The 16623-nt window shown below is 31.7% G+C and overlaps 1 protein-coding gene across 1 annotated transcript; it reads right to left on the reverse strand.

Moving 5' to 3' along the window:
- Positions 1–402: 402 nt before the first annotated feature.
- LOC111280031 (gamma-secretase subunit APH1-like) lies at positions 403–9092 on the reverse strand. The gene is made up of 6 exons (XM_022867180.2): positions 8882–9092; positions 8551–8706; positions 7950–8035; positions 7370–7495; positions 6972–7099; positions 403–934 (listed from the first exon to the last, which is right to left on the reverse strand). The coding sequence occupies exons 1-6, from the start codon at positions 8992–8994 to the stop codon at positions 797–799; spliced, it is 747 nt and encodes a 248-aa protein (XP_022722915.2). The 5' UTR covers positions 8995–9092; the 3' UTR covers positions 403–796.
- Between the last annotated feature and the right edge of the window lie 7531 nt (positions 9093–16623).

Here is a 16623-nt window from a genome sequence, read left to right on the forward strand (position 1 = left end):
TTCAATAAAAAAAATTCGATTTCTAATAACAACAAGAGCCTAAAAAATTATTTAAAAGTTCAGTAAGCACATATCCTAGTGGCTTGTGATTCATAAATGCAAACGAAAATAAATTCAATACTTCTCTAAAAACAAGTTTCTATTTGGTTTTTCCATTGAAAAATGAAATCCACCACAATTGAGATTTTAAATCATAAACAAATCTTTATTTTATTTGACATTGCATTTAGGGTTAAATTCACCAACTAATAACAATTCCAAACACCAATCACAATCCTAAACCAAGGAATTAAGTAGGAAGAAAATGCAAATTGAAAAAATTTTTGGAAACTTGCAAAGAGTTACCGGCGATCAGTAAGAGGTCATCAGATTCAGTTACTAATGGATGAAACGGCATAACCTATGGTTTCACAATATGATCTAACTGAAAATAGAAAGAAAAGCTTGTTACAAGTATAAAATAAGTGACAATACTGTTGTCAAGTAGGATAGACAAAGCTATAGATGTCCATTGAACCATTCCCTATATGTTGAAGGAACTTGCCACAAAAAATACAAGAAAAACACATCGATGAAAGAAGACACCAAAACTACGCAACTTCATCAAGCCTCGCAAACATAAACAAAATGCATAAACAAGGAGCCACTGTATACGGATTTGAATGAAAAGTTTTAGTTGTTGCAAACTTACTTCATTGAAAAAGGTGCCTACTTGGCTTCAATGTCTAGCACCTGCATGGTAGGAACCGTGCAGGTGCAACTAAACAAAGGGAGAACTTGAAGAAGTTCGTGGTTGTTATGAATTACCCTGCCTTTGGTTTTCAGTTAATCTTCTCCAAACCATCCTCCCACAGTGTATCAAGGTCAAGATTGCCATCAAGAAGAGAAGAGGAATCCCAATAATGCAGCCACCGGACGCAAAATTTATCAAAGTCTAGGGGGAAAAGAAAAACAAAAAAACAAGTAGATAAGAATCATTCACATAATCTTTGTAAGAAAAACATTAAACTCACAAAAGATGGAGAGAAGCTGCAAAATTTTAAAGTAAAGCTAGCTAAACTTAAGAGAGAAGTGAGCCAATTTTGACCAGTATATGTGGGTGTATTTCAAACTATTGACATGTCAAAGGAAAAGGTAGTTGTTTCAAAAGCATCAGCTATATCAAAAACTGTCTTGTGTTAAATGATTGAATCTACAGGCATGAAAGAGCGACCATCAACTCTCAAGGCTACTTCACCAATTTCTTTTGTTACCACAGCTTCATGCATTTCAGTATTACTAATCTGATAAAGCTATCTATAGAATACCAAACATGGTGCCCTCCAATGACCAACAGAAAACACCTGCCAGCTGTATGATTCAAATTAAGATCTAACAATGGTAAACCCCTTTTGTCCCTCAAATGAAATGAGCATGGACTTGCAAGGCTAATCCAAAAGATGCTGACAAAGTTGTTTTATTTTTTAATTACTTGTTTTTTAAGAGTATGAGGAAGAAGAATTTTGAAATGAGACAATTTTGAAGGACAGGTACGGCAATTAACTAGAGAATAGACCAGCCAAAGGAGCCAGGAAAGTTCTGAACTGCAAGGAATAAGTACAATGGTTCCATCTTAAACCGAGTATGGTAAAATGATAAGAAAAACAACATAGGCCAACAAAGAATGAGTTACTTGCATGTTAGAAACATCAGGCATATTTAATAAACATTCCTTAGCAACGGTCAAATGCATTCATAAGTGTGGAAATCTAATCTTCATTATTACTTGATTAGTTGACTTTATCTATTTTAATTAAGTCTCTTATTTTTAGAATGAGAAGTGATTTAGGTAATTACACCAAATCCATTAGATATTTTCCTATTATGTGTAGAGAGTAAATAACTCCTTTGTTTAGCTGTTTTAATGCATGAAATCTTAGGTTTTAAGGCTAAGAATATTCAGTCTTTAGCCTATATATTTTCATGCAATTCTAGCATTATAATAAGAAAAATATAGAAGAATAAAAAAGTTTTATTCTAGAGATTTCTTCATGGTATCAAGCACGATCTAAATCTTTGAAAATTTTCACTTGGAATCCAACATGGCCTGCGGAAAGGAGAGCTCAGTGTCGAAGATTACCTCTAACCTCGGAGCTAGCATTTCTCAATCATTGTAGAACATTGCCACTCCTATTTGAACAAGTTTTTTAGCACAAAAGGTAATTTTCTAAGTGCTTTGAGTGTAAAACTAGAGAAATCAAATTCATGGATTGTAGATTTAGGAGTTTCAGACCATATGACTGGGGATGCATCTATATTTAGTAAATACAACCCATGTCATGAAAACTTCACAGTTTGAATTGCTGATGGGTCACTTACAAAAGTAACTGGTACAAGCTCTATTATTATTTCCAAGGAGATAACACTTGATTCTGTTATGTTTGTCCCAAATCTAAACTGCAATCTATTGTTTATAAGCAAACTTACAAGAGACCCCAAATGTATTACTAAATTTCTTCCAAATATGTGTGAATTTTAGGATTTGGATTTGAGGAAGATGATTGGCAATGCTAAGATGTGTGTAGGACTCTATATCCTAAGAGCTAATGATTATCAAAAGACCTCTTATGTGGTTTCATCCTCCAATAATAATAAAGATAGTACTATCATGTTGTGGTACTATCGGTTAGGTTATCCAAATTTTTTGTACCTCAAAAGATTGTTTCCCTCATTATTCAATCAAAATCCTAACAACTTTCAGTGTGGAGTCTGCCACCTATCCAAACATACTCGTACCATATATCCTAATTAGCCTTACAAGCCATCCCATCCTTTTTCAATTATACACAGTGACATTTGGCATCTCTCTAATGTAAATAACATTACTAGCTCTAGATTGTTTGTCACATTTATTGATGATCACATCAGGGTTACTAGCGTATTCCTTACGAAGGAAAAATTAAAAGTGGGCCAGCTATTCCAAAACTTTAACAATATGATCCAAACTCAATTCAAAACCAAGATCCAAGTGTTGAGAACCGACAACGGGAGAGAATACTACAATTCAATTCTTGGATCGTATTTAATGAAGCATGGTATAATTCATCAAAGCTCATGTGTCGACACTCCTCAACATAATGGTGTTGTTGAAAGAAAGAATTGACATTTGGTGGAAGTTGCAAGATCCCTCATGATGGCTGCCCATGTACTTAAGCATTTTTTGGGTGAGGTTGTTCTTACTGCTACATATCTTATAAACAGAATGCCTTATCGAGTCTTGAAATTTCAAAACCCTTGCCAATCCCTTCTCAGTTCCTACCTTCACCTTCGAATCATTTTGTCTATTCTCATTAAAGTGTATGGATGCATTGCAGTTGTTCTTACTAGCCAACAAAACCAAAGCAAATTAGATCCCAAATCCATCAAATGTATATTTCTCCGATACTCCCCAAATAAAAAAGGATACAAGCGTTACTCACCAGTAACAAAGAAATTCTACCATTCGGTGAATGCTATCTTTTTTGAAAATCAACTTTACTTTCCCAAAACCGCCATTCAGGGGGAGAATCCAATCACACGGGAATATCAGTTTTGGGAAGATCTTATTACCGAACCACCAAACACTTCCCAAACTCCCTTTCATGTCCAAAACATCAAACCAAATCCTTCAACTCTCTTTCAAATCCAAAACATCCAACCAAATCCTCCAAGCCTGAAGTCCACACAAGGGAAAACAAACAAATAATTGATTGTGTATTCAAGAAGACAAAAACCTCAAAAGAATATAGGAGAACACACACCTTCAAAGCAAAACCAAGCATCTGAACTGATTCCAAAGATACTTGAAACCAACACAAGTAACACTCTAACTGAATCTGATTCAATTGAATCTTTTGATGATCTTGATCAACCGATTGCTCTAAGGAAAGGAGTGAGATTATGTACTCAACACCCAATCTGTAATGTGGTTTCTTATGAAGGTTTATCACCTAGTTATCGGGCTTTTGTTATCACACTAAACAATATGCAGATTCCAAATAATATTCTTGAAGCACTCATGTAACCAAAATAGTAGATGGCTGTTTTGGAAGAGATCAAGGCCCTAGAAAAGAACAAAACATGGGAGATTTCAGAACTACCCAAAAGGAAAAATCTGTTGGGTGCAAATGGATTTTTATTGTCAAGCACAATGCAGAGGGAAGTATTAACAGATTCAAAGCTCGCCTTGTTGCTAAAGGATTTAGTCAATCTTATGGTGTTGACTATGAGGAGACATTTGCTAGGGTTGCTAAACTTAATTCAATCCAAGTGTTATTATCATTGGTAGCAAATGTAGATTGGCCACTCCACCAACTAGATGTCAACAATGCATTTCTTAATGGTGACCTAAAAGAAGAAGTTTACATGAAAATCCCTCCAGGATTCAAAAACTAGGACAATTCTGGCAAGGCATGTAAGCTTTAAAAGTCTTTATATGGTTTCAAACAATCCCCACATGCATGGTTTGATAGACTAACAAAAGTAGTAAAGAAGTATGGTTTTTCACAATGCTAGACCGATCACACCATGTTTGTCAAACATTCACTTGAAGGAAAAATAGCCATTCTTATTGTCTATGTGGATGGCATTATTCTTATTAGAGACTATGTGGAAGAAATTAGCAACCTAAAGAACCTTCTAGCCAAAGAATTTGAAATCAAAGATTTGGGACACCTTAAATATTTTCTTGGCATGGTGGTAGCTCGCTCAAGGAATGGCATCTCTGTTTCACAGTGTAAGTCTGTCCTAGTCTTACTAAAGGAAATTGGAATGCTTGGATGCAAACTTGCTGACACCCCTATGGACACAATGAATAAGGTAGGAATGAAAGAAGTCCACCAATAGATAAGGGCAGATATCAAAGATTTGTTGGGAAATTCATCTACTTTCTCATACAAGACTAGATATCGGTTTTTCCATTAGCATGGTAAGTAGATTTATGAACAACCCAACCAAGGAACACTTGAAGGCTATGTATCGAATCTTATAGTACCTAAAGAAGAGTCCTGGCAATGGGTTATTTTTTAAGAAGATATCATGCTGAAATGTTGAAATTTACACTAATGCTGATTGGGCTGGATCCGTTAGTGACCAAAGATCAACTACTGGTTATTGTACCTATGTGTGGGGAAATTTGATTACTTAGCAAAGGAAGAAGCAATTTGTGGTGGCTAGAAGTAGTGCAGAAGCTAAGTTTAAAGCTACGTCTCATGGCATATATGAGGGAATTTGGCTAAAAAAGTTGTGAGGGGACTTAAAGGTCTTTGCAAAAGAATCCATGAAGATATTCTACGACAACAAAGCTGCCATAAACATAGCAAAGAATCCAGTTCATCATGATAGGACTAAACATGTGGAGATTGATCGTCACTTCATCAAAGAGAAGATAGAAGAAGGAATTGTTAGATTAGTTTATACTCCCCCATGCCTCCAAACTGCAGACATACTTACTATGGCTCTCTCTCGAAACAATTTCGAGAATACAAAGTCTAAGCTGGGCATGATTGACATCTACCACCCAGCTTGAGGGGGAGTGTGGAAATGTAATCTTCATTATTACTTGATTAGTCGACTTTATTTATTTTAGTTAAGTCTCTTATTTTTAGAATAAAAAGTGATTTGGGCAATTACACCAAATCCATTAGATATTTTCCTATTATATGTAGAGAGTAAATTACTCCTTTGATTTGCTATTTTAATGCATGCAAATCTTGGGTTTTAAGGTTGAGAATATTCAGTCTTTAGCCTATATATTTTCATGCAAATCTAGCATTGTAATAAGAAAAATATAGAAGAGTAAAATAGTTTTATTCTATAGATTCCTTTAATAAGCAAAATGGTAAATTACAAATAACCTTCTTGTAAACAAGTAACATGTGATTTTGATTGTAAGACTTGTTCCTTGTTTAGTCATACTTTTGGTATTTGTATGAGAAATGCTAAATGTCAAAACAACATTGTTTTGAACTAAACACTAAGATTTCTCCTTACTGTTCAGATCAAAAGGATAACATTTTCCTGGCTAAGGATGCCAAAAGAGCATTGTTTAGAACTTCTCACTATTCCCCTTACCAATGTCTCCTAAAAATCTAAGATCAACATAGCATAGTTTCACTTTTCTAAAAAACAATGGCCAGTTATGTACAAATGGACCAAACCAAGGATGAGGTTTTGCGTTTCTTCCCCTTTCTTAACTTAGGAGGGAATGAGAAGGGGAGATGTATCCATTATCCAAAGTTTCAAACTTACAAAAGTTATTCTTATTTCCTATATCAAACAAGGAAAACCACATTTCATAATCTGTGGACATGACAGTTACATGGTTAACACTTTTGAGCTACCATTCACAGTCTAATTAGTTTTCAACCTTTCTAGCTAGAGTGCTTGGTTAACTGTTCACAGCACAGAAACCTTTTCCTTTAAACAAGTTTCTTCTCTTCTTTGCAACCTAGATCAAACTCCCTTTCTTGTGACTTCCAACCATATTTATCTTCCATGTCATATCAGTCCCCAACAGCAAGTAGTCTTCAATTCACCAACTAAATCCTAATATTCTTGCTGCCCGAAATTTCCAGCAATCTTTACCCTTAGTTTCAACCCACTTTTGATATTCAAAGCTACCTGTTTCCAAAAACCTTACCCAAATTCCGACCATTGCCATAAACGTTATATTTTACAAAATTTCCAAACATGTCCTTTAAACAGGTCTGAACAAACGAAGTTCATGCATTTCCACAAGAAAATAGAATACACATGTTAACAGTTATCAATTTCAAAGTTCAATAGGATCATGGCTCAAATAGGAATTAGATAATGCCACATAGCATATCCACCAGTGGATGCTGAATTATCTCAGTTTAAAGATTAGCACTTGTCACTTTTCAGCTTGATAAAATGTCAAAACCAAACATGAAAGTATGGCATAAACGTGTAAAATAAAAGTAGGCTATTACCATCATTCCAGCAGCAAGATGAACTGAGGGAACAAAAACTTGATCCACTTTATTCCCTTCAGAATAGCCATTAAATGCAATAACCATAGAGAAAGTATGAACCGTTACAAATGCAAGAGCAATGATTGCTGCAATGTTAGATAAAAGCTATTAGAAATAAAAACTTAACTTCAAATCCAATTTTTAAATAGTTCTTAAGAGGTGTCAATTCTCATAGAAAATTAAGACCAACTAGTCCTAGAGTTCCATTCTAGTAATTCAATCTCAACCTACAGGTTGTATGAAACAAAAAACAGTGTGTGTAAGATGCAGACAGAGGTATGCTTGACACATAAACACAATTGAAAAATATAAATGGATGCATGTAACTAATTTATAGAAGAAAACACATAACTCACCAGAAACAAGGAAAAATGGTATCTGTGAACACCTATCAACAAAATAAGTTGCTGGACCAAATGCTGGTGTTAAGAGGCTAAGACAAAAGAATACTGCATGTGCCACACCATGACCTAACCCGCCAGCTGAATCAGTTAATGGAACAATATAAGTGCATAAATTAAATTAGCAAGAAATAATATTCAGAAAGAACACAAGAAGGGTATCAATATAATTTATTATTTCCAGAAAAACCCACAAGAGCAAGGAAAAGGACGATAATAGTTTGCACAGAATTATGCTCCAGATCTATATTCCTAATGAACAAGTCTTTTGTACAACATGAAGCTTCTCTATAATTAGAATTAACTGCAAAATCAGCACACAGAAGGCCTAACTGAATAATTAAGAGGGTGTCATTTTACAAAATACAATAAAAAATCACCTTGATTCAGTCCTACAACAGTGCACAAAAAATACAAGTCTCTTTTTCCACTTCAAGTATCAATTCTAACAGAAAATCTTTGCACAGCAATTCGAAAGCAAGTATGGTAATTTAAACCATTTGAAAGCAAATATAGAATCCTCTTCCAATCATACCAAGAGCAATTTGCATCTTATCAGTCAGGTATAGGCGTGGCTTTGAGACCCTATCAGCAAAAGCATCCAATATGTCTTCTAACCTCCTGAGAAAGTTCAAATGCAAACATTTATCAAACTGGTGTTCACAGCATAACATGCAGTTATATCCAAGCAGTCAAGAACGCATACTGTACAACTAATCAAGGACCCCCTCTATTCATCGGAGCATTTGGCTCAATGGCAGGTGCATATATCCCCTGCTCAAAGAGCAAGTTCAAATCCCCCTTCCCTAATAAAAGTAATAATATAAAATAAATAAATAACCCACTCTATGTTCTTTAACATTCTGTCTTAGCTATTTACTTTCTTCCCTCTTCTTCCCAAGATTGCTATAAATTGAAATAAAATGGTTGAAAGCAACAAAACCATAATTGATTAAAGATAAGGAAATTACTAAAATGTAGCACCAACAAAACAAGTAGAATCATACATTTTGTCTCCTCAAAAAAGAAATTACAATTTTCAAGTGTTAATTCTTCAAAAACATAAGTATTCGTTTTTATATTTTTCTTTCTGCTTCTGAAAAACCAAGAGCAAGTAGTAATAGTTATTGCCTTACTTGTAAACTTTCCAGAAAAGAAGGCGAAGGCCTTCTTGAAAGGCAACGGATGTGAATATAAGAATTGCCAAAGGCCACCAAGTTTTTGAGTTCAAAGGAAGAAAAGCTCTCCATATTCCAGATAATATTATCAAACTTATAAGCCAAACCAATGTACTGCATTATTGACAAACAAAAATGTTACAATTTTGAAGTGACTAACAAATTCAGAATTGAAAAATAGAAAAAACCCAGAGTTTGTTTGGTATGAAAGAAAAGGAAGTGCAAAAAAGAAAAACCCAGAGTTGGGTTTGTTTGGTAAGAGAGAAAAGGGAGGGAAAATGAGGGAAACCTGGAGAGAAGAGTGAGGATCAAGAAGGGCTTTTTGGAGATAACGGAGACAAAAAGGGAAAGAGACGGTCCTAAAGCCACCAACGCGTACCCTATACCGGCCGCTACTGTCATTGTTTTTCGCCGATTTTCGTTTACTCTTTCTCGCTGCTTTTACTTCACATGAATATGAATGGGGATGGTTTAAGAGTTTAAGCTTTGTTTAATGGAAGAACTACAATTCATTTTCCTTTCTCTTTTTTTTTTTAATTTCTCTTTGGGTAATAAAAGTTTTTAACTGTTCAAAATAGTCCTTTTAATTTGAAGTTGGATTAAAGAATCTATTACATAATATTAAAGTTATCCCCTAACAATATAAATAAAATCAATTAAGGGATAATTTGAGGAAGAAAACTTCTCCAAAAGCTTGAACGGAGAAGTTTCCTTTTCTTTCTCAATTTTTAATTTTGAATTTATCGATATCTAAGCTGAAAACAATAACTTCGAACCTCAAAATACCCCTCATTCGTTACACCAAACATAATTTCATTAGAGAATTTAAATGTTTAGAAAACTATCGAGTCTTGATTTTTAAACTGAATTCTCTTTTGACTTATTCGACTCCTTCTTTATTCTCAGTTCTTTTGTTGAATTCATTATTAGGTCTACTAACACTAAGAGCAGTGATAAGGATAAGTTTCTAGTTGGGTTGATGCCTTTGAGGCTACATACAAAGTGGATCTAGAGGTTATCCATTTTTTATTTATAGATTTTTTGATTGTTTAGATTTTTTTTTACATATATGTCATAACATATAGATCTGTAAATCTATAGTTAGATTTAACAAGAGGAGTCGCCACCAATTTTTTATTTAGGTATGATTGGCCACCTAATGAATTCATCCTTTTAAAGAGCTTTCAAGCTTAACTAAAGGTCCTTAAAGAATATGTTCTAGTCTACTAATCAAAATAAGGTTCAAGAGATCAGTTACAAATCGAGAATGTTATAGCACCCCTACATGCCCATCCAAAAGATGGTACCATTTTGTTTTAAATTATCTTAAGATCTTGATTCTAATTATCTTAAATTTAATATTGAAAATAATTTTTAAGATTTCTTCATCAATCTGATATAATTCTTAAAAATACTTCCTTACTTCTAGAGTATTTAAGAATTTCATTTGTTTTTTTTTTGAAAAAGTTCTGTCACCGGAAAGCTTAGTCAATTTTATTTTTTGTTATATTTTTGTTTTATTGAAAATATATCTAATTCTTCTACCATTTGAGCCAAAATTAGAAATATTTTCTCACATAAAAATATTTTAGATAATCATCCATTTGTGATTACTAAGAATTTCATCCTTAAATTTTATTTTTTATTTTTATTTTTAATTCTAAATTTTTTACCATTTGGGTCTATTTAGAAAAATTTTCCTACAAGTTTCATTTCTAGATTTTATCATTTGGGTTAAATTTATAATCTTCTTAATCCTTGGAAAGCAAATGATATGACAATTATTTTTTGAAGTCTCATTTAAATTCTTCTATCATTTTGGTTGAATTTAAAGAAATTTCTCACTTAGAGATTTCTTAAAAAATTTACCACTTGAAATTTTTAAGAATCTCATAATTGGGTAATTAGTATTTTAATTCCAAAATTTTATTAAATTTGTGTTTTTTATTTTTATTTTTAAAATTGGAAATGAATATTAATTATTGTTTATTAAAACTTTATCTAAATTCTCTTCCATTTGGGACAAATTTAGAAAAATTTCTCACTTAGAAATTTTATAAAAATTAACCTTTTTATAATTTCTAAAAATTCCATCATTGGATAATTATTATTTATTCTAAAAAAATTATTAATGTTTTATTTTGTTCTTTTTTTAAAAAAATTTTCTTCTCTAATTTTTTTTAAAATTTAATCATGCAAAAATACTTTAAAAATAAGTAAAATAAATAAATAAAATAAAAAATACTAAAATAGGATTTGATTCGACTTGGTTGGTGCATGTGGTTCGATTGCAGGAAGGGAGAGCAGTTGGGCCAGCTCGACTTGGTTGGAGCCAAAGGCTTTGGAACGTATGTTATAGGATCTTTCATACAAATGCTTTATCTTTAAAAAAGTGGACATGACACTGACAATGGAAAAATATTTGACTTTACTGGGTTTGCAACTTAAATCTCTAAATAAAATATTCGTTAAAAAGAACAAGTTAGGGTTTCATAAAACAATAACCAATCTTATGAACATTGATAAGGTGATCGTGGATTTGAACACAAAGTGAAAGTGTAAGCGTGTTTGTTTACCATGGGAATTTCTTCGTAACTTTATTGTGAAACACCCAAATGATGACAAAATGTATAGATGTATTTGCTTTAGCAATATATGGAACATGATTTTTCCAAAGGTGTTGGGATATATTGAGATAACAATAGTAGATATTTTCAAACAAGTGGAGAAAAGTTGTAATCCTTCAATGGCAATATTATCAGAAACCATTAGGTCATTAAGTTATTGTTGCCAAAATAAATGATGTTTTATAGGGTGTACATCGCTAGCATAGTTATGGATGAAAAATCATTTTGAATGTAAGAAAAATGTCTTCTCAAAACTTTACTTTTGTATTCGAGCTTCGATTATAGAGTTTTGTAAAAGTGAATGGTCAAAGCAAAAATCCAAGTAAGAATGGGTGGCTTTCCTACATAACTTAGAATGCAAAGGTAGAATGGTTGGTTTCATGGATGAATTGAAAGCTCATGTTGTATCATTATGGAAATGAGATAGTGTTCTCATTCTTAGGATTATAGGGAGCAACAAGTTGTATGCCACTCATGGTATGAAGACAATTTGGAGTAAAACAGTTCATTTTCATGATACATAAACTTGGCTAGGTGGATTTTTTTTATAGTGAGTCAAAAGCATTCTAGAAGATAGATAATGTAATCCAAGCATGAAAAACCCTTTGGAGAATGAGTCTTAAACCTTTTAATGATAAGGTTACTCATGGATATTTAGTTTGGATTGTGAAGCATGGGAAACAAGTCGTGTTTACTACCAATGATTCTTGCCAAATAGTGGGTCAAAAATTGAAAAAAATGCCCTTAGAGTTGGAATTTATGAAGAAAGAATTTGAAGATGAAAAAGATAAAATGAAATAAGAGATTCACAAACTTCAAAAGGAAAATTAATGGTTGAAAGACAATGAGGAGAAGCAAAATGTTAGAATCTAGAAGGTCATTAGGGAACATGATACAACTATTGATGATTTGTCCAAGTTACATCAAGAATGCAAGAGATTATATATCAAAGAAAGAGCTAATAAGATAAATGTGATTGAATTTACTAACGAAAATGAAAGGTTGATGAAAGAATGTTCCAAGATGGAAGACGTTTATGTTCATGCTTATAGAGGCAACAACATTTTAAGTGACTACATTCAAGATTTGAGATAGAGGATGAACGAGCAAGAAGATTACATTGCTGCACTGTTAAAAAAAAAAGAATTGTTGTACTAAGTGTGGTATGGCAAGAAAAAAAATTTAGATGACAACGATACGTAAAGCATTTGGCAACACAAATATCTAAAGTGGTAGGTGAAGCATTGGAAATGGCTAAAGAAACAATAGCATTCAAATGTGCAATCAACCCAATCGAAAAGCATGGACAACATTTGTTGAACTTCTAAATGAGGTAAAAGATCAATATGAGCAAATCAAGCATTTTTATAGAAGTAATGTAGGAATGATAGGCTCTATTCAAAAATGTTCTTGGAATTAATGAAAGATCTTTTGTTGAATATTGTCACATAGCAAATATTTTTTTCATTCATGCATTTAATGCGTAAGTCATATTTGGTGTCGTGCTTTTGAAAAAAGTCATTAATAACATCAAATCTTAAGTTTTTTTTTTCTATTTTTTAAAAATAAAATTAATAAAAAGGAAAATTTTTATTGCACGATCATTTAAGCTTTCTAATTGTGGTATTAAAGGTTCAGGGATAGCTTGACCTTAAAAAAAATCTCAAATAGCCTACTCGCCACTTATACAACATTAAAGCTCAAGCAAAGATAATGGAACAAAAGTAGGCTAATTGATTTGAAAGAACTGAAAAGGTGTACGAATAATTAAAAATGGATCTGAATAAGATAATAAACATGTTTAAGAATTTGGATAAACAAAAAATAACAAAAGGAGATCCTAGCTTACCGGAGCAATTGTCAGACATGATAAATCATTCATACCCCCCAAGGTTTAAGCCTCATCAACCCCAAACTTCTCAAGGGGTTAGGGTGTAAATTCTTATTTCTGAAGGATATCCATTTACCTATTTGGAAATGATAGCCACACTTGCCTTAAAACGGTTTCAAAATTTTGATAATCTGGTCTTTATAAAGAAACCATTTGTGCTAATCCTAATTCTTGATTTAGATAATCTTAATGAGAAATAAAAGTTAAGAATGAAAGCATCTGAGATAGTGGAGGACATAAGCTCCCATCAGAACATGAAATTGTTAGAAAAAAGACTTAAAGTTACAAAAGAAATGGATTTTTATGGCTTTATGGATGAGGTTGAGCTTTACTTTGTTCTAAACATGGCCATCCTATCTAAATTTAAAGTCCCTAAGTTTAAAAAATTACAATGGTACAAAATACTTGATAACCCATGTCATTATGTATTATCGTAAAATGGTCATAATGAAAAGCTATTAATCCATGTATTTCTAGATAGCTTTACATTTTCTACAACTAAATGATATGTTTAACTATATAGGATTTATATTCATTCTTAGAAAGAGCTTACAAAGGTGTTCATTTTTTAATATCGATATATCATAGATATAATCCTAGATTGTTTGTCTCTATAAAGCATGAAAAAAAAACCAACTGAGAGTTTCAAAGAATAAGCATAGAGATGGAGAAATGTGGCTGTGTAAGTACAACCACCCCTCAAGAAGAAAAAAAACCATTATTTTATTTGTCAATACCCTGAAAGCTTTATATTACAAAAGAATGATCGGGAATGCAACTAAGAACTTTGCAAGCATGGTAATTCCAAGCGAAATCATAGAGAATTTCATAAAAAATGGCAAGTTAGATAAAAAAGAGACTACTAATGTAAAAAAAAGTGAAACACCCAAGATTGAAAATAAAGCTCATGCTATAAGCTATGAGAGGCATCAGCTTGCAAGTTTTGCTCCATATTATCATCACCGAATATATCAAGGCCATGTAGCATTAATCCATTATCCCTATCATCTAGCACCAACGTCCATTTTTAAGCCAACATTTTAACCCTAAACACCCACGCATGTGCCTAGCCCTATCACTACACTCGGCGTAAGACCAATTTCAAGGCCTATCAACCAAACAAATAATTCGAAGAAACCAAAAAATGATAAAGAGAAAACCTCTTTTGACCTACCTTTATGACATACATAAATTTATTCTAAAAACTAGTGGAGAATAATTTTTTAACTCCAGTTTTTGTAGAAGAGTCAATGAAACCTCATTACCCGAAATGGTATGATGTTAATGCTAATTGCAACTATCATTATCGGATTACTGGTCACTCAACAGAAAATTGTATTGCTTTAAAGCATAAGGTACAAGGTCCTATCAATGCTAACTTGATAATTTTTGGTAATAAAAGAGGATCAGATGTTGTTTTTTAATCATGTATAGGCATAATTCTAAGAGGACTTTTATGCGAGTTACTTGTTGCCTTTGAACTTTTTAAGAAGTAATAAATACTAGGGAAACCTTTTATGTGTTGATCTTATGTTTATCTTTCATTTCAATAAAGTGATGAGTGCATTCCATTTTATATTTTTTTTTCCATTCTTATATTTTTGTATATCATTTCATATTTCACTCATTCTTGTATTTCAAGTAATGAATGTTCAAACAATCATGACAATAATTTGGGATTCAAATTTGAAAACTTCATTTATAATGGTATGATTAAGACTCTTGACCTATTGAGATTATATAAGTAAAAACAAGACGAGTTTATATAAGTGAACTTAAAGGGTGAAAATAGAGATGTTTTATAAGCATGTGTTCTTTTATAAAGATTTATCCACTAGCTTGCTTTTTTTTCAATAAATATTTTTTAAAAAGAGTATGCATAGTTGAGATGAGAAATGACCTTTTTTCTATTATCTTTTGCATAAAAAGTGAAATCATCCTTTTACTACCTATTTTGAGCCTATTATAATTTCTTCAAAAGAAACACAACAAATATCACCATCTATATTTAGGGGCAAAGTTTGAAAAAGAGATGTGCTCACAAAAATATAAGATAAAAGTCACAAATGATTTCAAAAGGAACAAAAAAAAATAGCCCTTTTGTGTATGAATCATTTTTGGAAAGAGAAAAACCATGAAAAATTGAAAAAAAAAAGTAAAAATATCTAAGAAAAAGATAAAAAAAAATAGGCACAATGCCAAAATGCTCTAAATGATAAGAAATGATCCTTTGCTTTATAACTTTTTAAATTCATGTTTTGAGCCTAATCTATCGATTAAAAAAAAAAAAACTTTTACCTTAACCTTCATTACATGCCTTAAAAGCTCATTTTGATTAAATATGAATGCTTGGATTGAATAATCATATATTAAACTAAGGTATATTAAACTAAGGTGTGGTTATGATAAAATTAGAAGATAATAAGATCATGATCTTTTTTATGGATTGATTTAGAACTCGATGAAATGTTTATGGTAAAACAAAAAAGAAAAAAAGAAGAGAAGAGGTGAAAATAGAGAAAAATGAAAGAAAAAGATGGAAAACAAAATGAAAAATAAAAAAAAGGAAGAAAATGAAGACTTAAATTAAAAACTCGAAAAGATGATTTAAGTAAAAGGGATATTTTGGCTAAAAACATGAAAAGGCAATCTAAGAATATAAGACCAATATCACTTGAGAACCAACAGGATAAGGGCATGATTTGGTTTGATGAGCTAAAATGGATTAAAGGCATTGATAAAATGAGTTTTTAAGAAATGATTTTGGATTAGTGTTGAAAATTTTCTGAATATTCATTGTTTAGATGTTGTTGTACTATCCAAACACTTATCCCGGTGATAAGATTTAAAATTGTTCATTTTCCTATTTGTTCTTTAGTAAACTCTAGACACCTTATTTAGTTTAGGGTATTTTAAGATTTTAGTATTTTGTTTAGTTTAGGATTATTTATTTTGTTAATTAATTGATTTATGAGTTTTTTTAAAAAAAGGAAAAAGTTTGATTTAGTTTAAAGTCTACTGTTCTAATTGAAAAATAGAATGTATTGATTTGAGAGGTGGACATGGATTATAAATCTAAAATTCATCGTGAGTAGGAGATTGAAACCAAGAAAAATTTCTCCTATTGTGATTTAGATTAGAGGCTTATAAAAAGATCCCATTAGGATCACCTAGATATAATGAAGAATCAATCAGAAAAAATCACGTGAGAATAAATAAAAAAAAAAGAAAATTAAGAGTTTTTTTCTAATGGTTTGGGTTTAGATAATTAGGATTTTCTTTTGGGGGTTGTGTTAGGAAAAAGACTTGAGAAGAAACACAAAAGGGTGGCATTCAATAAAAAGTTTTGGTAGCAAAAGTTTTTAGGGTTTCGAAAAAACAAGAAAGAATATAAGGTAATTTTTATTTTTTTTCTTCTTTATTTGTATATCTATTTATGTTACTTAGTTGTTTATTTTTCTTCTTTTATGCATATTTAAAATAAATTTTTATAATAAATTCATGATTTCTACC

The sequence above is a fragment of the Durio zibethinus genome, chromosome 27, assembly GCF_047325235.1.
Source record: "Durio zibethinus cultivar Kanyao isolate XHJ-2024 chromosome 27, ASM4732523v1, whole genome shotgun sequence".
In the NCBI taxonomy this organism is placed as follows: Eukaryota; Viridiplantae; Streptophyta; class Magnoliopsida; order Malvales; family Malvaceae; genus Durio; species Durio zibethinus.

Coding starts and splice junctions, on each gene's coding strand:
- LOC111280031 (XM_022867180.2), bottom strand. CDS start 8,994: ATGACAGTAGCGGCCGGTATAGGGTACGCGTTGGTGGCTTTAGGACCG. Junction 7,100..7,369: donor ACCATTTTTCCTTGTTTCTG/GTGAGTTATGTG, acceptor CTAACATTGCAG/CAATCATTGCTCTTGCATTT. Junction 935..6,971: donor ATCTTGCTGCTGGAATGATG/GTAATAGCCTAC, acceptor TTTTCCCCCTAG/ACTTTGATAAATTTTGCGTC.